Source organism: Electrona antarctica (assembly GCF_951216825.1).
Source record: "Electrona antarctica genome assembly, contig: scaffold_314, whole genome shotgun sequence".
Taxonomy (NCBI): Eukaryota; Metazoa; Chordata; class Actinopteri; order Myctophiformes; family Myctophidae; genus Electrona; species Electrona antarctica.
This window is the reverse complement of record NW_027637198.1, coordinates 26,605-50,405: the sequence shown is the minus strand read 5'-3', so window position 1 is coordinate 50,405 and position 23,801 is coordinate 26,605. Positions and strand designations below refer to the sequence as shown.

General features: G+C 43.8%; 1 protein-coding gene across 2 annotated transcripts in view; it reads right to left on the bottom strand.

Moving 5' to 3' along the window:
• LOC306919073 (uncharacterized protein) overlaps positions 1 to 23,801 on the bottom strand; it is an 82,500-nt gene that overhangs the window by 48,312 nt on the left and 10,387 nt on the right. For both annotated transcript variants that reach the window (XM_079531909.1, XM_079531910.1), the window contains exons 3-11: positions 23,268 to 23,350; positions 20,259 to 20,393; positions 19,816 to 19,879; positions 18,841 to 19,086; positions 15,102 to 15,146; positions 10,092 to 10,220; positions 7,079 to 7,123; positions 5,616 to 5,705; positions 3,031 to 3,075 (exon numbers count right to left, since the gene is read on the bottom strand). In XM_079531909.1, the coding sequence (XP_079388035.1) occupies positions 3,031 to 3,075; positions 5,616 to 5,705; positions 7,079 to 7,123; positions 10,092 to 10,220; positions 15,102 to 15,146; positions 18,841 to 19,086; positions 19,816 to 19,879; positions 20,259 to 20,339 (745 nt within the window). In that variant the 5' untranslated portion in view covers positions 20,340 to 20,393; positions 23,268 to 23,350. The remainder of the gene's footprint in view (positions 1 to 3,030; positions 3,076 to 5,615; positions 5,706 to 7,078; positions 7,124 to 10,091; positions 10,221 to 15,101; positions 15,147 to 18,840; positions 19,087 to 19,815; positions 19,880 to 20,258; positions 20,394 to 23,267; positions 23,351 to 23,801) is intronic.

The window sequence follows — 23,801 nt, the reverse complement described above, 5'->3', positions numbered from 1 at the left end:
CTAAAAGTATCCTGTCTGTAGAGAGAAATATCATATCATATGTACACAAGTTCTCAGTTGGTTGCAACCTTTCTGCTTCAGACTAGCCAGGTCACGCGGCTCGCATCAACGCGGCTCGCATCAACCCGTACAGAGCACAGGAAAGGGGTTAAACTATGAGAGGCAGTATGTATCTCCCATACAGCTAGCCTACCTCTGACGTCTCTACTGAGCCGTTGAGTTGAGTATGTATCTCCCATACAGCTAGCCTACCTCTGACGGCTCTACTGAGCCGTTGAGTTGCGGCCAACCTTGACCTCGTTGGTAGAGTGTTGTCCTATACGGCGGTGAATGCTGGACCCTGAAGCCAACCCTGCAGAAGTCTCTAGATGGGTGCTACACCAGGATGCTGCATTCAGTACTCAACATCAGCAACAGCACACATGTTACCAACACGAATCTGTATGATGGAATGCCAAGGGTGAGCCAGAAAATACAGCCAGCAGAATGAGACTAGATAATGAGACTAGCAGGACTCTGCCAGAGACACCAGGAGAATGAGACTAGCAGGGCACTGCCAGAGACACCAGGAGAATGAGACTAGCAGGACACTGCCAGAGACACCAGGAGAATGAGACTAGCAGGACACTGCCAGAGACACCAGGAGAATGAGACTATAGCAGGACACTGCCAGAGACACCAGGAGAAGGAGACTAGCAGGACACTGCCAGAGACACCAGGAGAATGAGACTATAGCAGGACACTGCCAGAGACACCAGGAGAATGAGACTAGCAGGACACTGCCAAAGACACCAAGAGCTCCCAGCCAGCAAACTGGTGCTGTGGGAACCAGCACACGAGGTTCACGAGGTCACGAGGACGTCCCTTACTAACATATGTGGATGTACTCAAGAACGGTGCAGGAGCGCAAAGCACCAACGAGCTGGCCGGATGTATGGAGAACCGGGATGACTAGAAGCAACAATGGAGGGCTCGTCTGAGGACGACCTTGAGAGAGAGAGAGCAGAAAGCCTTCTGATTTGCCCGCCAACTGGGGTACAAACTTCCAGGGAGGAGAGCGAGAGCTACAGGAGACATTCTCTTCTCTGCAGCCAGACATACCAGCCCAGCTTTCATCTCAACAGGTCAAGTTCCGCTTCAACTCCACCAACCCCCCCCATTTCTGCAGCTGTTTGGAGTGAGAAATAAGGTCCTTAAAACAAACGCTCCAACTCACCACTAGTACACAGTCGGTCACTGAAGAAGTCCTACATACAGTGCTTGTTGAAATTGAAGGCATCCTTAATTCCAAGCCATTGGGCGAGTCACTGAAGAAGGAATCAATGTCAGGCCTCTCAGAAGCTTTGAATTAGGCTTCTGGAGAAGCTTCATTCGACTCTACCTACCTGGGCTTCAGACAAGACAGAAGTGGTGTTCCCACACTACAAACCTACAAGTTGGAGATACCGAGATGATCGTTGATTTTAACATCAGTTATAATGGTGGTACTTTTAGGGTGACCAGGTCCAAACTGTTCATTTGAGGGACAGAATTATCGCTTGTGTGGGACAAGTGGGTTGGCGGGGGGGGACGGACTTGTAGCAATTTATTAGACCTACTTAAGTTGCTATTTACAGTAAATGCCATGATGTGATAATGGGCCTAATATTGCCTATCATTTTGTTATGAAACCCCTCTGGCGTCTCACATTTTGTTTTAAAGTGCTATTTGGTCATGGGTGGTATGGCTGACTTAGTACCGTAGCCTAGGGGATATTTATCTTGTTATTTTAACGGGCTTAGAAACATATTTAGCAGGAAAAGATAAAAGAGAGAGCTTTACAACAGAAGGCCAACCATTAGGGGACTAACTATTAGGGCATTTGATGCTGATGCCTGTCAGTCACAATGTGGGACAGACAGGGTCTCAACTTGAACACTGATGCCTGCCAGTCACAATGTGGGACAGGGTCTCAATTTCAACACTGATGCCTGCCAGTCACAATGTGGGACAGACAGGGTCTCAATTTGAACACTGATGCCTGTCAGTCACAATGTGGGACAGACAGGGTCTCAATTTGAACACTGATGCCTGCCAGTCACAATGTGGGACAGGGTCTCAATTTGAACACTGATGCCTGCCAGTCACAATGTGGGACAGGGTCTCAATTTGAACACTGATGCCTGTCAGTCACAATGTGGGACAGGGTCTCAATTTGTGGGACGCCTGAAATGTTTGGGAAATGAGGGACGGTCCCTCGCAAAGGGGGACATCTGGTGACCCTAGGTACTGTGCATGGGGGAGGTGTACTGGAAATACAAAGGTTGAAAACCTGATTTAAGCTATTCTATTTTATGAACATTCAGTATTTTGTGAGAACTACACTATGCGTTGTAACACAAGTTGTAGCCTATTGTGTTATTATTAACTAATGTTAATCTTCAAAATAGGATATATCTTATACTAATACTGTTCAGTCATATATTAAGTCCAATACCTGTATTGGCCTAATTAAATTAGTTTAAATGCATCATTGTATGTATTTATTTATAAGAAAATGACGTAAAGTTCTCTGAACAGGACTAACTATTGGCCTATAGAGCGTCGCAGTCCCACCCCTTACCATGGACCAGGAAATTATTCTCCGTTCATTTTCCTCAGACATTTCAGAAAGTATTTATTTAAAGACGTTTACGCCACGGACAAAGCCAACTCGAGTCGTGACAAATCATGACAACAAACACTTTTTTTGTAATTATTTGTTTGGTCCAAAATATTTGTTGTGTTGTCATGAGTTGTCACGACTCGAGTTGGCTTTGTCCGTGGCGTAACAGTCTTTAAATAAATACTTTATGAAATGTCTATGGGAAAAATGCATTGGGTTTAATTTCCATGGTAGGGGCGGGACTGCGACGCTCTATAGGGGGAGCTGTGTCCTGATCCAAGACATCCAGGGGTTTAAATCAAATAGAAACAGACACCATGAGGCCTTGAAAAACCTGGATAGTACAATAAAACAAACATCTCTGTCCAGATGGTTTCATGACTCACCCTCGTCAGCCTTGTCAGTCGAGTCTTGTGATGGACGTTCAGCTCCTGGATAAGGAGAGGAGGATGATGAAGTGAGCTCTGTGACTGAGTGGACACAAGATGTATGTAATGTTGTCTATTGTAAGTATACGTAGCCTGTAATGATTCTATTGTCATTATCTAAGTGATATTACATAATGCAATTAATTATTAAAATAGCCTTATAGCTCTGTCACCCAGTAACACTCAACCCCATTACACAGGTAATTCTCCCCTCCATAACAATAATGATTAATTATTAAAATAGCCTTATATTATAGCTCTGTCACCCAGTAACACTCAACCCCATTACACAGGTCATTCTCCCCTCCATAACAATAATGATTAATTAATAAAATAGCCTTATATTATAGCTCTGTCACCCAGTAACACTCAACCCCATTACACAGGTCATTCTCCCCTCCATAACAATAATGAAGTGGACCTTTAGTGACATCACCAAAGGGCATGAACATGAATTTGTTATTTCAACCTTATATCTGGTTTGTTAATCTCATGTATACCATGTGGTCTCCTATCAATCACCACAGGTAGAGCAGTGGCCATATTGAGTTATTATATTATTATATATAAAATATGAATTTAATGCCTGAGGTGGGACCTTTTTTTTGGGTCCCATTTCACAAGTTTTAAAAAACGTATACAATCGAAACACAGCTTTTGAAAATAGCAGATCTACAAGCTCGCATGCTATTTCTAAATAGCCTAAGTCTAAAGCTGAATTGAGGTGTGGGTGAGTTATCTAGCAGTGAGTTTAAGTGTTATTTTAACACCTACTGTACATTAGGACAAATGTAATGTAATCCTGGGCGCTACACTTCCTCTGCCAACCTGGGGGGGGGGCAGCAGACTGACCTCATGCTTCCTTCTGTGCATGAGGAGTCCAAGCTGCTTCTTTTCACCTGACACGGGAGAGTTTAGAAGGAACACGTTCCCAGCGGGAATCGAAACCTTCTAGCTGTGAGGCGACAGCACTACTGACTGTGCCACTCACTCTGGCAGTGAGTTTAAGTGATATTAACACCAACATTATGACCAATCAAACGGTCTGGCAGTGAGTTTAAGTGATATTAACACCAACATTAGGACCAATCAAACGGTCAGGCAGTGAGTTTAAGTGTTATTAACGAATTCCAATCTGGCTTCAGAGCATCCCACTCCACTGACACACGCCTCCTCTATTTGAGCTTCAGAACATCCCACTCCACTGACACACGCCTCCTCTATTTGAGCGGCCACATCAAACACAAGGTGGATGCTGGCAAATACTGCGGCATGGTCATGCTGGACCTCCAAAAGGCTTTTGACACCGTGAACCACTCCATACTGGTTAACAAGCTAAAAGCAATTGGTTTTGATAGGACATCAGTGAGCTGGATGCAATCCTACCTGGAGGGGAGAGAACAGATGGTGGAGGTGAACGGAACACTGGCCCTCCCACCAACCCCTCCTCCCAGTTGTGGCGTTCCACAAGGAAGCATACTAGGGACTTTACTGTTCCTAATATATGTAAACGACATGACATCAGCTTGTGACTGCAACTTGTTCCTGTTCGCAGATGACTCAGCACTGCTGGTCGCGGACAGGAACAGGTTGAAAAGGCCCTCAGCTCTGAACTCGGTAGAATCTGCACCTGGCTCGCTGATAAACTATCTTTACACCTGGGAAAAACTGAATCCATTCTCTTTGGATCAAACAGTAATCTCAACAAGGCAGATGGCTTCTTGGTTAGAGTGGGTGACAATATTATCACACGAAAAGATGAAATTACCTACCTAGGTTCCATCCTGGAGGCCAATCTTTCCAGTGATAAAATGGCCACCAACGTAATCAAAAAAGTCAACCAAAGAACTATAGAACTAATAACTATACAGGATCTCCTCACTGGTCAACAAAAACACCTTGAAGGCCCTTAAAACAAGGCTCCAGACCTACTTGGCCTCACTCCCTGAACCCACCTCACCCCTGCCCACTTTGACAGGCTGGAATGTCTTAGGTTTGACGACAGAGTACAGCATCTTGCAATGGGTCTGGTCCACAAGATTTGATACACCACCAAGATACCCATGTACCTGTCTAGATACTTCCTTAATGTCAACAAAGTCCACAACACCAGAGGGAGTGCAACAAACCATGTGCAACCCAGATTCGGCACAAACAAGGGACTAAATTAATTTTTACTCCTATGCCACCAAAATGTCAAACGTCATTAAGACATGTGAATCCCTTGACTCCTTCAAAACCACTCCCAAAGGGCTGCAATTCGAAACTGGGCCCCGTCAAATCTGAATCCCCCCACCCCCTTTCCCCCTTACTGTATATGTTTATTTTTCCACTTTTGCCTCCTTACATGATTTCCTGTTTTTTGTATAAAAGTGTATATTTGTACGTCTCTAAATGTTCTGATGAATTGAAAATGGTGGACCCTGTTTATCAGTGTGTCGTGCACAGTTAACAGTCTTTGTATTGAGTTGTGCTTTCATGTGAAATGTAGCCATTCTTCAAACTGTTAATAAATACGTCAATCAATCAACATTGTTAATTACCTTGCTGTGTAGTAGTGGTGACGGTGATGTTGTCTGAACCACTGATGTTACATCCAGATAAAACAGGAGCAACCTCTACACTTCCGTAGCCTAGGGGATATTTATCTTGTTATTTTAACGGGCTTAGAAACATATTTAGCAGGAAAAGATAAAAGAGAGAGCTTTACAACAGAAGGCCAACCATTAGGGGACTAACTATTAGGGCATTTGATGCTGATGCCTGTCAGTCACAATGTGGGACAGACAGGGTCTCAACTTGAACACTGATGCCTGCCAGTCACAATGTGGGACAGGGTCTCAATTTCAACACTGATGCCTGCCAGTCACAATGTGGGACAGACAGGGTCTCAATTTGAACACTGATGCCTGTCAGTCACAATGTGGGACAGACAGGGTCTCAATTTGAACACTGATGCCTGTCAGTCACAATGTGGGACAGGGTCTCAATTTGAACACTGATGCCTGCCAGTCACAATGTGGGACAGGGTCTCAATTTGAACACTGATGCCTGCCAGTCACAATGTGGGACAGGGTCTCAATTTGAACACTGATGCCTGTCAGTCACAATGTGGGACAGGGTCTCAATTTGTGGGACGCCTGAAATGTTTGGGAAATGAGGGACGGTCCCTCGCAAAGGGGGACATCTGGTGACCCTAGGTACTGTGCATGGGGGAGGTGTACTGGAAATACAAAGGTTGAAAACCTGATTTAAGCTATTCTATTTTATGAACATTCAGTATTTTGTGAGAACTACACTATGCGTTGTAACACAAGTTGTAGCCTATTGTGTTATTATTAACTAATGTTAATCTTCAAAATAGGATATATCTTATACTAATACTGTTCAGTCATATATTAAGTCCAATACCTGTATTGGCCTAATTAAATTAGTTTAAATGCATCATTGTATGTATTTATTAATAAGAAAATGACGTAGAGTTCTCTGAACAGGACTAACTATTGGCCTATAGAGCGTCGCAGTCCCGCCCCTTACCATGGACCAGGAAATGATTCTCCGTTCATTTTCCTCAGACATTTCAGAAAGTATTTATTTAAAGACGTTTACGCCGCGGACAAAGCCAACTCGAGTCGTGACAAATCATGACAACAAACACTTTTTTTGTAATTATTTGTTTGGTCCAAAATATTTTTTGTGTTGTCATGAGTTGTCACGACTCGAGTTGGCTTTGTCCGTGGCGTAACCGTCTTTAAATAACTACTTTATGAAATGTCTATGGGAAAAATGCATTGGGTTTAATTTCCATGGTAGGGGGCGGGACTGCGACGCTCTATAGGGGGAGCTGTGTCCTGATCCAAGACATCCAGGGGTTTAAATCAAATGCTGGTACGACCTACGCTTCAACAAAGATAGGTCATAATGTGAAACAGACACCATGAGGCCTTGAAAAACCTGGATAGTACAATAAAACAAACATCTCTGTCCAGATGGTTTCATGACTCACCCTCGTCAGCCTTGTCAGTCGAGTCTTGTGATGGACGTTCAGCTCCTGGATAAGGAGAGGAGGATGATGAAGTGAGCTCTGTGACTGAGTGGACACAAGATGTATGTAATGTTGTCTATTGTAATTATACGTAGCCTGTAATGATTCTATTGTCATTATCTAAGTGATATTACATAATGCAATTAATTATTAAAATAGCCTTATAGCTCTGTCACCCAGTAACACTCAACCCCATTACACAGGTCATTCTCCCCTCCATAACAATAATGATTAATTATTAAAATAGCCTTATATTATAGCTCTGTCACCCAGTAACACTCAACCCCATTACACAGGTCATTCTCCCCTCCATAACAATAATGATTAATTATTAAAATAGTCCTTATATTATAGCTCTGTCACCCAGTAACACTCAACCCCATTACACAGGTCATTCTCCCCTCCATAACAATAATGATTAATTAATAAAATAGCCTTATATTATAGCTCTGTCACCCAGTAACACTCAACCCCATTACACAGGTCATTCTCCCCTCCATAACAATAATGAAGTGGACCTTTAGTGACATCACCAAAGGGCATGAACATGAATTTGTTATTTCAACCTTATATCTGGTTTGTTAATCTCATGTATACCATGTGGTCTCCTATCAATCACCACAGGTAGAGCAGTGGCCATATTGAGTTATTATATTATTATATATAAAATATGAATTTAATGCCTGAGGTGGGACCTTTTTTTGGGGTCCCATTTCACAAGTTTTAAAAAACGTATACAATCGAAACACAGCTTTTGAAAATAGCAGATCTACAAGCTCGCATGCTATTTCTAAATAGCCTAAGTCTAAAGCCGAATTGAGGTGTGGGTGAGTTATCTAGCAGTGAGTTTAAGTGTTATTTTAACACCTACTGTACATTAGGACAAATGTAATGTAATCCTGGGCGCTACACTTCCTCTGCCAACCTGGGGGGGGGGGGCAGCAGACTGACCTCATGCTTCCTTCTGTGCATGAGGAGTCCAAGCTGCTTCTTTTCACCTGACAGGGGAGAGTTTAGAAGGAACACGTTCCCAGCGGGAATCGAAACCTTCTAGCTGTGAGGCGACAGCACTACTGACTGTGCCACTCACTCTGGCAGTGAGTTTAAGTGATATTAACACCAACATTATGACCAATCAAACGGTCTGGCAGTGAGTTTAAGTGATATTAACACCAACATTAGGACCAATCAAACGGTCTGGCAGTGAGTTTAAGTGTTATAAACGAATTCGAATCTGGCTTCAGAGCATCCCACTCCACTGACACACGCCTCCTCTATTTGAGCTTCAGAACATCCCACTCCACTGACAGACGCCTCCTCTATTTGAGCTTCAGAACATCCCACTCCACTGACACACGCCTCCTCTATTTGAGCTTCAGAACATCCCACTCCACTGACACACGCCTCCTCTATTTGAGCGGCCACATCAAACACAAGGTGGATGCTGGCAAATACTGCGGCATGGTCATGCTGGACCTCCAAAAGGCTTTTGACACCGTGAACCACTCCATACTGGTTAACAAGCTAAAAGCAATTGGTTTTGATAGGACATCAGTGAGCTGGATGCAATCCTACCTGGAGGGGAGAGAACAGATGGTGGAGGTGAACGGAACACTGGCCCTCCCACCAACCCCTCCTCCCAGTTGTGGCGTTCCACAAGGAAGCATACTAGGGACTTTACTGTTCCTAATATATGTAAACGACATGACATCAGCTTGTGACTGCAACTTGTTCCTGTTCGCAGATGACTCAGCACTGCTGGTCTCGGACAGGAACAGGTTGAAAAGGCCCTCAGCTCTGAACTCGGTAGAATCTGCACCTGGCTCGCTGATAAACTATCTTTACACCTGGGAAAAACTGAATCCATTCTCTTTGGATCAAATAGTAATCTCAACAAGGCAGATGGCTTCTTGGTTAGAGTGGGTGACAATATTATCACACGAAAAGATGAAATTACCTACCTAGGTTCCATCCTGGAGGCCAATCTTTCCAGTGATAAAATGGCCACCAACGTAATCAAAAAAGTCAACCAAAGAAATATAGAACTAATAACTATACAGGATCTCCTCACTGGTCAACAAAAACACCTTGAAGGCCCTTAAAACAAGGCTCCAGACCTACTTGGCCTCACAACCTGAACCCACCTCACCCCTGCCCACTTTGACAGGCTGGAATGGCTTAGGTTTGACGACAGAGTACAGCATCTTGCAATGGGTCTGGTCCACAAGATTTGATACGCCACCAAGATACCCATGTACCTGTCTAGATACTTCCTTAATGTCAACAAAGTCCACAACACCAGAGGGAGTGCAACAAACCATGTGCAACCCAGATTCGGCACAAACAAGGGACTAAATTTATTTTTACTCCTATGCCACCAACATGTCAAACGTCATTAAGACATGTGAATCCCTTGACTCCTTCAAAACCACTCCCAAAGGGCTGCAATTCGAAACTGGGCCCGTCAAATCTGAATCCCCCCACCCCCTTTCCCCCTTACTGTATATGTTTATTTTTCCACTTTTGCCTCCTTACATGATTTCCTGTTTTTGAGTGGTGTAAACCACTCCTACAACTGGCTTTTGTGTGCAGAAATAATTTCTGACGTAATTAAATCACACCCGGGTGAACTGGATGACCGTAGCAACCATGCTCATTTTTTCTGCACAAAAAAAGCCAGTTGTGAAATCACATCCGGGTGTGATTTCATTACGTCAGACATTACGTCAGACCACAGCTGATCATGCTATATAAAACCTTACACCACTCAGTTCACACGGGTGTGATTTTTTTATATAAAAGTGTATATTTGTATACGTCTCTAAATGTTCTGATGAATTGAAAATGGTGGACCCTGTTTATCAGTGTGTCGTGCACAGTTAACAGTCTTTGTATTGAGTTGAAGCTTCATGTGAAATGTAGCCATTCTTCAAACTGTTAATAAATACGTCAATCAATCAACATTGTTAATTACCTTGCTGTGTAGTAGTGGTGACAGTGATGTTGACTGAACCACTGATGTTACATCCAGATAAAACAGGAGCAACCGCTACACATCCACCATGTGCTTCATTAATGGCTCCAGCAGGGGGCACTGGAGAAGCTGCACAATAAAAATAAACATATTAGTGTTACAAATTACCGCAGGCAGCCAGGCAATATCTGTGAATTTGCACCAACCACTTCCGGCCCACACAGCCCAATACAACGAGAGGAGGAGCAAAACGTTTTACGAGCAGCAGCCAACTAGCGCTGTCTAGCAGCCTGGGGGCCTGTCTAGCAGCCTGGGGGCGCTGTCTAGCAGCCTGGGGGCGCTGTCTAGCAGCCTGGGGGCAGCTAGGCAGCAAGGAAGGTTAGTGTTGAGCTTTGGCTGCTTGGTATTGATATAAACCTTACAACCCGCCATCTGACGGGTATGGCAACCTTCGGGGTTAAATCTTAACCAGTCATCTGACGGGTTCCGAAGCGTTTTGGCGACATGAGTGTTAAAACATTTTTTTGGCTGGAAATATGATGATAACACCTTAAAGCAGTTACAACATGCATTTTAAAACAGTTTTTAATATTTCATAGAATATTGTCTATGTCCCTCAAACTTATTTATAATGGTTTGAGCCTCAATCACCTCTGATAGAACCAGTACGATACTGCCCCCTACTGTTTAACTCTGATAGAACCAGTACGATACTGCCCCCTACTGTTGAACTCTGATAGAACCAGTACGATACTGCCCCCTACTGTTTAACTCTGATAGAACCAGTACGATATTGCCCCCTACTGTTTAACTCTGATAGAACCAGTACGATACTGCCCCCTACTGTTTAACTCTGATAGAACCAGTACGATACTGCCCCCTACTGTTTACCTCTGATAGAACCAGTACGATACTGCCCCCTACTGTTTACCTCTGATAGAACCAGTACGATACTGCCCCCTACTGTTTAACTCTGATAGAACCAGTACGATACTGCCCCCTACTGTTTAACTCTGATAGAACCAGTACGATACTGCCCCCTACTGTTTAACTCTGATAGAACCAGTACGATACTAACCCCTACTGTTTAACTCTGATAGAACCAGTACGATAATGCCCCCTACTGTTTACCTCTGATAGAACTAGTACGATACTGCCCCCTACTGTTAACTCTGATAGAACCAGTACGATACTGCCCTCTACTGTTTAACTCTGATAGAACCAGTACGATACTGCCCCCTACTGTTTACCTCTGATAGAACCAGTACGATACTGCCCCCTACTGTTTAACTCTGATAGAACCAGTATGATACTGCCCCCTACTGTTAACTCTGATAGAACCAGTACGATACTGCACCCTACTGTTTAACTCTGATAGAACCAGTACGATACTGCACCCTACTGTTTAACTCCGATATAACCAGTACGATACTGCCCCCTACTGTTAACTCTTACAGAACCAGTACGATAATGCCCCCTACTGTTTAACTCTGATAGAACCAGTACAATACTGCCCCCTAATGTTTAACTCTGATAGAACCAGTATGATACTGCCCCCTACTGTTAACTCTGATAGAACCAGTACGATACTGCACCCTACTGTTTAACTCTGATATAACCAGTACGATACTGCCCCCTACTGTTAACTCTTACAGAACCAGTACGATACTGCCCCTACTGTTTAACTCTGATAGAACCAGTACAATACTGCCCCCTACTGTTTAACTCTGATAGAACCAGTATGATACCGCCCCCTACTGTTTAACTCTGATAGAACCAGTACGATACTGCCCCCTACTGTTTAACTCTGATAGAACCAGTACGATACTGCCCCCTACTGTTAAACTCTGATATAACCAGTACGATACTGCCCCCTACTGTTTACCTCTGATAGAACCAGTACGATACTGCCCCCTACTGTTTAACTCTGATAGAACCAGTACGATACTGCCCCCTACTGTTTAACTCTGATAGAACCAGTACGATACTGCCCCCTACTTTTTAACTCTGATAGAACCAGTACGATACTGCCCCCTACTGTTTAACTCTGATAGAACCAGTACGATACTGCCCCCTACTGTTTAACTCTGATAGAACCAGTACGATACTGCCCCCTACTGTTTACCTCTGATAACCAGTACGATACTGCCCCCTACTGTTTAACTCTGATAGAACCAGTATGATACTGCCCCCTACTGTTTACCTCTGATAGAACCAGTACGATACTGCCCCCTACTGTTTACCTCTGATAGAACCAGTACGATACTGCCCCCTACTGTTTACCTCTGATAGAACCAGTACGATACTGCCCCCTACTGTTTAACTCTGATAGAACCAGTACGATACTGCCCCCTACTGTTTAACTCTGATAGAACCAGTACGATAATGCCCCCTACTGTTTAACTCTGATAGAACCAGTACGATACTGCCCCCTACTGTTTAACTCTGATAGAACCAGTACGATACTGCCCCCTACTGTTTAACTCTGATAGAACCAGTACGATACTGCCCCCTACTGTTACTCTGATAGAACCAGTATGATTCTGACAGAACCAGTACGATACTGCCCCCTACTGTTTAACTCTGATAGAACCAGTACGATACTGCCCTTTACTGTTTAACTCTGATAGAACCAGTACGATACTGCCCCCTACTGTTTACCTCTGATAGAACCAGTACGATACTGCCCCCTACTGTTTACCTCTGATAGAACCAGTACGATACTGCCCCCTACTGTTTAACTCTGATAGAACCAGTACGATACTGCCCCCTACTGTTTACCTCTGATAGAACCAGTACGATACTGCCTGCTACTGTTTAACTCTGATAGAACCAGTATGATACTTCCCCCTACTGTTTAACTCTGATAGAACCAGTACGATACTGCCCCCTACTGTTTAACTCTGATAGAACCAGTACGATACTGTTTAACTCTGACAGAACCAGTACGATACTGCCCCCTACAGTTTAACTCTGATAGAACCAGTACGATACTGCCCCCTACTGTTTACCTCTGATAGAACCAGTACGATACTGCCTGCTACTGTTTAACTCTGATAGAACCAGTATGATACTTCCCCCTACTGTTAACTCTGATATAACCAGTACGATACTGCCCCCTACTGTTTAACTCTGATAGAACCAGTACGATACTGCCCCCTACTGTTTAACTCTGATAGAACCAGTACGATACTGCCCAATACTGTTTAACTCTGATAGAACCAGTACGGTACTGCCCCCTACTGTTTAACTCTGATAGAACCAGTACGATACTGCCCCCTACTGTTTAACTCTGATAGAACCAGCTTCTGAAGCTGTTTTCATCATCATTTTTCGACCGCGGTTGAGATCATGGATGTCACAACCATAGACATATATACATAGACGCCCCTTCCGGCTCTGAGGCGTGTGTCACCATTGAAGGCACTATTTTCCCGACATTCCTTGCGAAGAACAGCGGAAGCAAAGCGGAAGCTTGTCAAGCTTCCGCGTGCGTAACATAAGTCCCGGAAAAGACGCGCTGTGATTGGCCAGTAGTCACTTGAGTGACAGCGAGAGACGAGTCACATGAGTGACGTCACTTGGGTAGCGACGGTCGCCTTCAGCAAATGCCTTCAGCAATTCTAAATAAGAAAGATGCGGAGAACTGTTGCTTTGTGTTCACTCTTTAATGTTTTCTGTTAGTAATCTAATCCCCCCTGGCTCTGATGTTGTATTGTTAATAACTTTGTTGTTTGTGTTTGTTTGTTTGTCTTGTTTTGTATTGTAATGTATATTGTCATGACTGTTATAAAGATTTGTTAAAAAAAAAAAAAAAAGCCTTCAGCTGCACTTCCGCCTTCATTGGGATACACGTCGCTCCAATGAACTGCAGCGGCAAATGAGGCATCTATTTCTTAATATCTATGGTCACAACGCCACGCCAGACTTTCCGGTCCTTCATTGCCATCCCCAGTTCCTGCTTACTGATGCATGTGTCCCTAGTGATGACATCAGGGAATGACAGTTTTCTACCTCTGGTCCGCCCTGAGGCAGGACTCCAGAGAAGAAGGGAAGATATAACCTCATTGTCAGCTCTGTAGCAGTGGCTGGAAAACTGTGTTCTTCTGGATCGGACTAGTGTAGAAACACGGGGAAGGTTGCCGTATAGATTAGATTAGTCGATGGGTGGCTCTTCCAAGACAGATTTTGTGCTCCCATTAGAAGGCGGGTGTAAATGCCATCCAACCGTTTCTCTAATTTCTTTGAAAGTGTCCATGTCTCGGAGCCATAGAGTAGAATCGGCTCAACGTCGTCCTAAATATTTTTACTTTTAACATCTTACTAAGCTGGGATGACCAGATCTTATGCATGTCATTGCAGGCTGACCAGCTGTTTTAGCTGCAGTACCACAATGTCCTGAGGTGGTGGGGGCGCTGATATGCAACTTATTTAATCTTTGAGTCATTATAATACTGATGCTAGATAAACCTAGGTTTGTTTCCATTCCCTGCCAGCTTGGAAAATCAACAATGTAAACAAAGTGGAACTGAAGAGGTGGAGGAATTATATAAAGTAGGGTGCTACTGATGACATCACGCATATGACCAAATCAGTTGAGCCGTTCTTGAGAGTAACCCCAATATGATGAGAAAGCCTGATTGTTCCAAATTGCGTATTTTGTGGGGATATTAAAATACATAGGGGAGCCCAATAGACACTTTTTTTTTCTTCCAAAAGTTGAATTTTATGTTATAGGTCCTTAATAAGTAATTTATTAGTGAATAAAAAATTCCCATCCACTTACATGGAAAAATGTGAAAACTCACATCAAGTATTTTTCTCTCAAAAACGCTGGAGCTACAGTTGGAGGGGAGGTTCATAATAATTATTAAAATTAATGTAAAGAATTATTACATCAGTCGGCCTCATGGTGGCGCTATAACAGCCCACTTTACATTTCGCCTTATAAGTCTTGCACCGTAGGTCCTAATTTACAAAAGGCTCCGTCCAGATTGTTTCATGACTCACCCTCTTTAGCCTTGTTAGTCGAGTCTTGTGATGGAAGTTCAGCTCCTGCATAAGGAGAGGAGGATGAAGTGTGAGTGGACATGGTAGAATGGTAACTGCTGCATTTATATAGCACCTTTAGGATTGTGCATTACATTCATCCATTCACACAGCGATGGTGGAGGAAACCATGCAAGGCACCAACCTGCTCATCGGGAGCAATTAGCCCTTTGCTAAACCCCACCCCAAAAGTGGTTGTCCAATGGCAATCCAAATAGTTTAGCAACTGTTGCTATGCAGGGCAAGCTTCCGTCACTTCATAGCTGTCAGTGTTATTTTTCATGGCTGTGTTGAACACACACACAGCTTAACGTCATGGCTGTGTTGTTGAACACATACACAGCTTAACGTCATGGCTGTGTTGTTGAACACACACACAGCTTAACGTCATGGCTGTGTTGAACACACACACACAGCTTAACATCATGGCTGTGTGGCGACTGTGGCTCAGGAGGTAGAGCAGGTTGTCCAATGATCCATGGGTCGGCGGTTCAAATCTCGGCTCCTCCTGTCTACATGTCGAAGTGTCCTTGGGCAAGACACTGAACCCCAAATTGCTCCCGATGTGCTGGTTGGTACCTTGCATGGCTTCCGCTGCAATCGGTGTATGAATGTGTGTGTGAATGGGTGAATGTAATGCACAATCTATGTAAAGCACCTTGGATAAAGGCGCTATATAAATGCACCATTTACCATTTACCATTTGAACACACACACACAGCTTAACGTCATGGCTGTGTTGAACACACACACACAGCTTAACATCATGCTGTGTGGACCTACGGTGCAGCTTAACATCATGGCTGTGTTGTTGAACACACACACAGCTTAACGTCATGGCTGTGTTGTTGAACACATACACAGCTTAACGTCATGGCTGTGTTGTTGAACACATACACAGCTTAACGTCATGGCTGTGTTGTTGCACACACACACAGCTTAACGTCCAGAAAGTTACACGACTGACCCACCCAGGTGATGCAATAATACTAATTGACTGTAGTCGGACCATGCAACATGAAAACTCCCATCAGACGGTTGTTAAAGTCGATTGTTGGATACTGTTTCTCTTCCTCGTATTTCTAGTTTCCTGAAATAATATCATACACACGTGTCCAGTGCATAGCCTACTGCAGGCCTGGTTGACTAGATTTAGAAGACATGTATCCAGTGCATAGCCTAGTGCAGGCCTGGTCGACTAGATTTAGAAGACATGTGTCCAGTGCATAGCCTACTGCAGGCCTGGTCGACTAGATTTAGAAGACACGTTTCCAATGCATATCCTACTGCAGGCCTGGTAGACTAGATTTAGAAGACATGTGTCCAGTGCATAGCCTACTGCAGGCCTGGTAGACTAGATTTAGAAGACATGTGTCCAGTGCATAGCCTACTGCAGGCCTGGTAGACTAGATTTAGAAGACATGTGTCCAGTGCATAGCCTACTGCAGGCCTGGTTGACTAGATTTAGAAGACAGGTGTCCAGTGCATAGCCTACTGCAGGCCTGGTAGACTAGATTTAGAAGACATGTATCCAGTGCATAGCCTACTGCAGGCCTGGTAGACTAGATTTAGAAGACATGTGTCCAGTGCATAGCCTACTGCAGGCCTGGTAGACTAGATTTAGAAGACAGGTGTCGAGTGCATAGCCTACTGCAGGCCTGGTAGACTAGATTTAGAAGACATGTGTCCAGTGCATAGCCTACTGCAGGCCTGGTTGACTAGATTTAGAAGACATGTATCCAGTGCATAGCCTAGTGCAGGCCTGGTCAACTAGATTTAGAAGACATGTATCCAATACATATCCTACTGCAGGCCTGGTAGACTAAATTTAGAAGACATGTGTCCAGTGCATAGCCTACTGCAGGCCTGGTAGACTAGATTTAGAAGACATGTGTCCAGTGCATAGCCTACTGCAGGCCTGGTAGACTAGATTTAGAAGACAGGTGTCGAGTGCATAGCCTACTGCAGGCCTGGTAGACTACATTTAGAAGACATGTGTCCAGTGCATAGCCTACTGCAGGCCTGGTTGACTAGATTTAGAAGACATGTATCCAGTGCATAGCCTAGTGCAGGCCTGGTCGACTAGATTTAGAAGACATGTATCCAGTGCATATCCTACTGCAGGCCTGGTAGACTAGATTTAGAAGACATGTGTCCAGTGCATAGCCTACTGCAGGCCTGGTTGACTAGATTTAGAAGACATGTATCCAGTGCATAGCCTAGTGCAGGCCTGGTCGACTAGATTTAGAAGACATGTATCCAGTGCATATCCTACTGCAGGCCTGGTAGACTAGATTTAGAAGACATGTGTCCAGTGCATAGCCTACTGCAGGCCTGGTAGACTAGATTTAGAAGACATGTGTCCAGTGCATAGTCTACTGCAGGCCTGGTCCACTAGATTTAGAAGACATGTGTCCAGTGCATAGCCTACTGCAGGTCTGGTAGACTAGATTTAGAAGACATGTGTCCAGTGCATAGTCTACTGCAGGCCTGGTCCACTAGATTTAGAAGACATGTGTCCAGTGCATAGTCTACTGCAGGCCTGGTCGACTAGATTTAGAAGACATGTGTCCAGTGCATAGCCTACTGCAGGCCTGATAGACTAGATTTAGAAGACATGTGTCCAGTGCATAGTCTACTGCAGGCCTGGTCCACTAGATTTAGAAGACATGTGTCCAGTGCATAGCCTACTGCAGGCCTGGTAGACTAGATTTAGAAGACATGTGTCCAGTGCATAGCCTACTGCAGGCCTGGTTGACTAGATTTAGAAGACATGTGTCCAGTGCATAGCCTACTGCGGGCCTGGTAGACTAGATTTAGAAGACATGTGTCCAGTGCATAGTCTACTGCAGGCCTGGTCCACTAGATTTAGAAGACATGTGTCCAGTGCATAGCCTACTGCAGGCCTGGTAGACTAGATTTAGAAGACATGTGTCCAGTGCATAGTCTACTGCAGGCCTGGTCCACTAGATTTAGAAGACATGTGTCCAGTGCATAGTCTACTGCAGGCCTGGTCGACTAGATTTAGAAGACATGTGTCCAGTGCATAGTCTACTGCAGGCCTGGTCGACTAGATTTAGAAGACATGTGTCCAGTGCATAGCCTACTGCAGGCCTGATAGACTAGATTTAGAAGACATGTGTCCAGTGCATAGTCTACTGCAGGCCTGGTCCACTAGATTTAGAAGACATGTGTCCAGTGCATAGCCTACTGCAGGCCTGGTAGACTAGATTTAGAAGACATGTGTCCAGTGCATAGCCTACTGCAGGCCTGGTTGACTAGATTTAGAAGACATGTGTCCAGTGCATAGCCTACTGCAGGCCTGGTAGACTAGATTTAGAAGACATGTGTCCAGTGCATAGCCAGACATTTTGAAGCTCTTGCTACTGAAAATATATTATTTATATGGAGAAATGCAATCATTTAACATGCATCTCAATGGGTGAGAACTGAGAAGGACAGCTTGACCTGTCTCTTCGCTGCTAACGTGCCTATTGGACAAGGACGGGATGGGGAGGGACTTAGCGAACGGCTAATCAGGGGTTCAGAGTCTTGCTCAAGGACACCTCGACACCAACTCTGGGGGAGCCCACAGGGATCGAACTGGCAACCTCACGGTTCCCAAGTGGCCACTCTACCCCTGACCCACTGCCACCCCTTCAATAAATGAATGAATGAATGAATGAATGAATGATCTTACCAAGGTCCGCCAGCAGGCGGGGTTGGTGTTCCATGAGGGCATCATAAAATGCTGCCCGGGCGTTGGTTCCTCCTGGAACTACTGTTGATATGTACAGAGTCTTCATTTGTTTCATGCTTGTCTTCTTAGCATTAATCTCGACGTAGATCTCAGGGTGGACCCAGCTGTCTCCTAGACTGTCTACTACAGCCATGACTGCGGACACCCTTTGGGTCAACTGTGGCCTGTGCTGCATCACAAAAAGTGCTGTTTGCAAGGGAGAAAAAGAGTGGATGAAATTAGAGAATCCTATGAATGAAAAACAAAGCTCTCTGCATCTCCATATGCCCCACATACAAAGTAATGTAACATCTTGTACAATTATAGTTTTGTAATCAGATATTGTGGATGTACAGTAGAGGATTACAGTAGGGATGTACAGTAGGGATGTACAGTAGGGATGTCCCGATCACGTTTGTTTTGCTCCTCATCCGATTCCTATTATTTGAAAATGACCCGATTTTCGATCGCGTGATCGGATCGAGACAACCCTACTGTACAGCCCTGGTAAACAGAAGGTAGCACCAGCTACCAACCTACTGTACAGCCCTGGTAAACAGGAGGTAGCACCAGCTACCGCCCTGGTGAACAGGAGGTAGCACCCGCTACCAACCTACTGTACAGCCCTGGTAAACAGAAGGTAGCACCAGCTACCAACCTACTGTACAGCCCTGGTGAACAGAAGTTAGCACCAGCTACCAACCTACTGTACAGCCCTGGTGAACAGGAGGTAGCACCAGCTACCAACCTACTGTACAGCCCTGGTGAACAGGAGGTAGCACCAGCTACCAACCTACTGTACAGCCCTGGTGAACAGAAGGTAGCACCAGCTACCAACCTACTGTACAGCCCTGGTGAACAGAAGGTAGCACCAGCTACCAACCTACTCACTGGTCACCTCGAACACTGAACTGAGGACAGAAATAAAACACTCACCTTTTCTGGATTTTCTGGATTTTTCTGCATCCATTGCTTCTGAAGTCAAGTCGTTATCAGCATCCTGTTGGATACAGTCATGTTATTTCAATCCTAACCAGTCTGAGTGATATTGATCACATACTTTCTCACATGATACAGAGTGATGATCATAATACGGTAATAATAAATATCAGTCAATGTGGAAACAATTAGTACGATAATATACATTTATAATCCTAACCCTACTACAAAGCACGGGGAGAACATCACATCTAATTCATTGCGTTGCCATAAAGACTAATACCACCGAGACAAACGTTGAATAAGACTGGACTAAGTTAAAGCTGTGAGTGCATTAGTAACCAACAGTACCGTGGTCCACCATGTTCAATTCATCATAACATTTAGAGACGCACAAATAAACTGTGTAAAGCTGTGAGTGCATTAGTAACCAACAGTACCGTGGTCTGTGGACCTGATGCTGAGGCTGATGCTGATTGGTCCATGGTCTGTGGACCTGATGCTGAGGCTGATGGGTCCATTGTGGGTTTGATTGATGCCACGGAGTGGAGCGACAGCAGCTAGCACTGAAGAACCTGTATGCAGTGTTTTTTTATGGTACAATCATTACTGTTACTGTAACTAATTAACCTGTATGTACAATCATTACTGTAACTAATTAACCTGTATGTACAATCATTACTGTAACTAATTAACCTGTATGTACAATCATTACTGTAACTAATTAACCTGTATGTACAATCATTACTGTAACTAATTAACCTGTATGTACAATCATTACTGTAACTAATTAACCTGTATGTACAATCATTACTGTAACTAATTAACCTGTATGTACAATCATAGTGTTGCTGTAATTCATACATGGGCAACTGGCGGCCCGGGGTCCAAATGCGGCCCCCACCATCATATAATACGGCCCACAGGTTAATATCAGAATACTGATATATTTCAGCTGTTGCATTTCCAAATATGAAAACATGACTTGCATTAATTACTTCAGTCTAGATGTAGCTTAATGACTAGTATTATTAAAATGTTATTGGGTTTTTTGTGTCCAATGTATTTGTGTTTAGTTCATAAAGTTAACATAACTATAACTAAATGCATTTGAAATTAAATACAAAGGTTACTTATCAGGATTCCAATTCAAAAATAGCATAAAAAGAATTCAGGATTTTAATTAAAATATAGCAAAAATAGCTGATCAAAAAATACCTGATCAAAAATAGCTGATCTAAAAATAGCTGATCAAAAATGATCAAAAAAAATGCTACAACAGAAATATGCAATCTGGAGAGAGTGTGGAAATATAGTGGCCCTGGCCATCGTCAAAGTTGCACCACCCCTGCTGTAACTAATTAAACTGTATGTACAATCATTACTGTTATTTAGGGATTCAAATTATCAAATAATTAATTAATTGATCATTGATAACCCTATCGATCATATTTTTTTTCATCAGAGAATCTTCATTTCCCTCAATAACGTCTAACATGAAAAAATCTACATTTTGCTGATGAACATAAAGAATACAAAAGGCAAATTATATTCCTTAATCAAATATGTATTTGACCATTTCAGATACAGGGCCAGGCAGTGGCATCTTTGTATGAGGAATGAACTGACACACACACACACACACACACACACACACACACACACACACACACACACACACACACACACACACACACACACACACACACACACACACACACACACACACACACACACACACACACACACACACACACACACACACACACACACACACACACACACACACACACACACACACACACACACACACACACACACACACACACACACACACACACACACACACAGGTGTAAATATGTCTCTTTTTTTAACACAATTTTATAGCGATTTATTTATTTTATTATTTACTATAGTCCTACTAGACCCAAGGAAATTACATCTGGCCACCAAAGATCACAGGATCTGTATCCCCCTCTATAGACACACCCCCTATAGTATAGGGGGTTAGGGTACTAAAACAGGGGGTGTGTCTATAGATCAGGAGGTAACAGGGGGGGATGTCTATAGATCAGGAGGTAACAGGGGGGGATGTCTATAGGTCAGGAGGTAACAGGGGGGGGATGTCTATAGGTCAGGAGGTAACAGGGGGTGTGTCTATAGATCAGGAGGTAACAGGGGGGGATGTCTATAGGTCAGGAGGTAACAGGGGGTGTGTCTATAGATCAGGAGGTAACAGAGGGGGATGTCTATAGGTCAGGAGGTAACAGGGGGTGTGTCTATAGGTCAGGAGGTAACAGGGGGGGATGTCTATAGGTCAGGAGGTAACAGGGGGTGTGTCTATAGATCAGGAGGTAACATGGGGTGTGTCTATAGATCAGGAGGTAACAGGGGGGATGTCTATAGGTCAGGAGGTAACAGGGGGTGTGTCTATAGATCAGGAGGTAACAGGGGGGGATGTCTATAGGTCAGGAGGTAACAGGGGGTGTGTCTATAGGTCAGGAGGTAACAGGGGGTGTGTCTATAGATCAGGAGGTAACAGGGGGGATGTCTATAGGTCAGGAGGTAACAGGGGGTGTGTCTATAGATCAGGAGGTAACAGGGGGGGGATGTCTATAGGTCAGGAGGTAACAGGGGGTGTGTCTATAGATCAGGAGGTAACAGGGGGGGGATGTCTATAGGTCAGGAGGTAACAGGGGGTGTGTCTATAGTTTTGGCTTCACTGCACTGGCTTCCGGTTGTTTTTAGGATTGATTTTAAAATTATTTCACTTGTTTATAAAGCTCTCAATGGTCTCGCACCTTCCTACCTACATGACTGCCTAAATATGTCCCAAACCGCCCCCTAAGGTTTTCCACTGCTGGCCTGCTCGCTTTGCCTAAAAATCACACCCGTGTGAACCGAGTGGTGCAACTCCCCCCCTGCATTTCATGTCATGAAAGGTGCTATACAAAATTACAAATAAAGTTGTATTATTATTATTATTATTATTATTATTATTATTATTATTATAGGTCAACTATACTATAAAACATTGACAATAGTTTGTGTTTGTGTATAAATATACTGTGTAATACAGTAGCAGTGGAACACTGATAATAGTTTGTGTTTGTGTATAAATGTACAGTGTAATACAGTAGCAGTGGAACACTGATAATAGTTTGTGTACAGTAATAATGTACAGTGTAATACAGTAGCAGTGGAACACTGATAATAGTTTGTGTACAGTAATAATGTACAGTGTAATACAGTAGCAGTGGAACTCTGATAATAGTTTGTGTACAGTAATAATGTACAGTGTAATACAGTAGCAGTGGAACACTGATAATAGTTTGTGTTTGTGTATAAATGTACAGTGTAATACAGTAACAGTGGAACACTGATAATAGTTTGTGTTAGGCTCAGGATGGTGAATTGACATCCAGATGAAATCAAAGAGACATTTTACCTTCATAGAGGAGATGACATCGGGGTCATCAGAGGGTCTTCATCCCTCCTCTCAAACTGGGAAGAACATCTGTGGTGTTTCCCCTGGAAGAGTCAGGAAGAGGAACACAGACCATGAACACTGGACTAGGAACACAAACCATAAACACTGGACTAGAAACACAGACCATGAACACTGGACTAGGAACACAGACCATGAACACTGGACTAGGAACACAGACCATGAACACTGGACTAGGAACACAGACCATGAACACTGGACTAGGAACACAGACCATGAACACTGGACTAGGAACACAGACCATGAACACTGGACTAGAAACACAGACCATGAACAATGTGGACTATATCTATAAAGATTCACACACACACACACACACACACAGGAGTTTAGAGTCTTGCTCAAGGACACTTTGACACTAACTCTGGGGGAGCCCACAGGGATCGAACCTTAAAGGTGTAGTGAAATGAAAAATACGTTTTTCACACTTTTAGACCATATCCATGGTCATCATATGGGCATACCTAACAATGG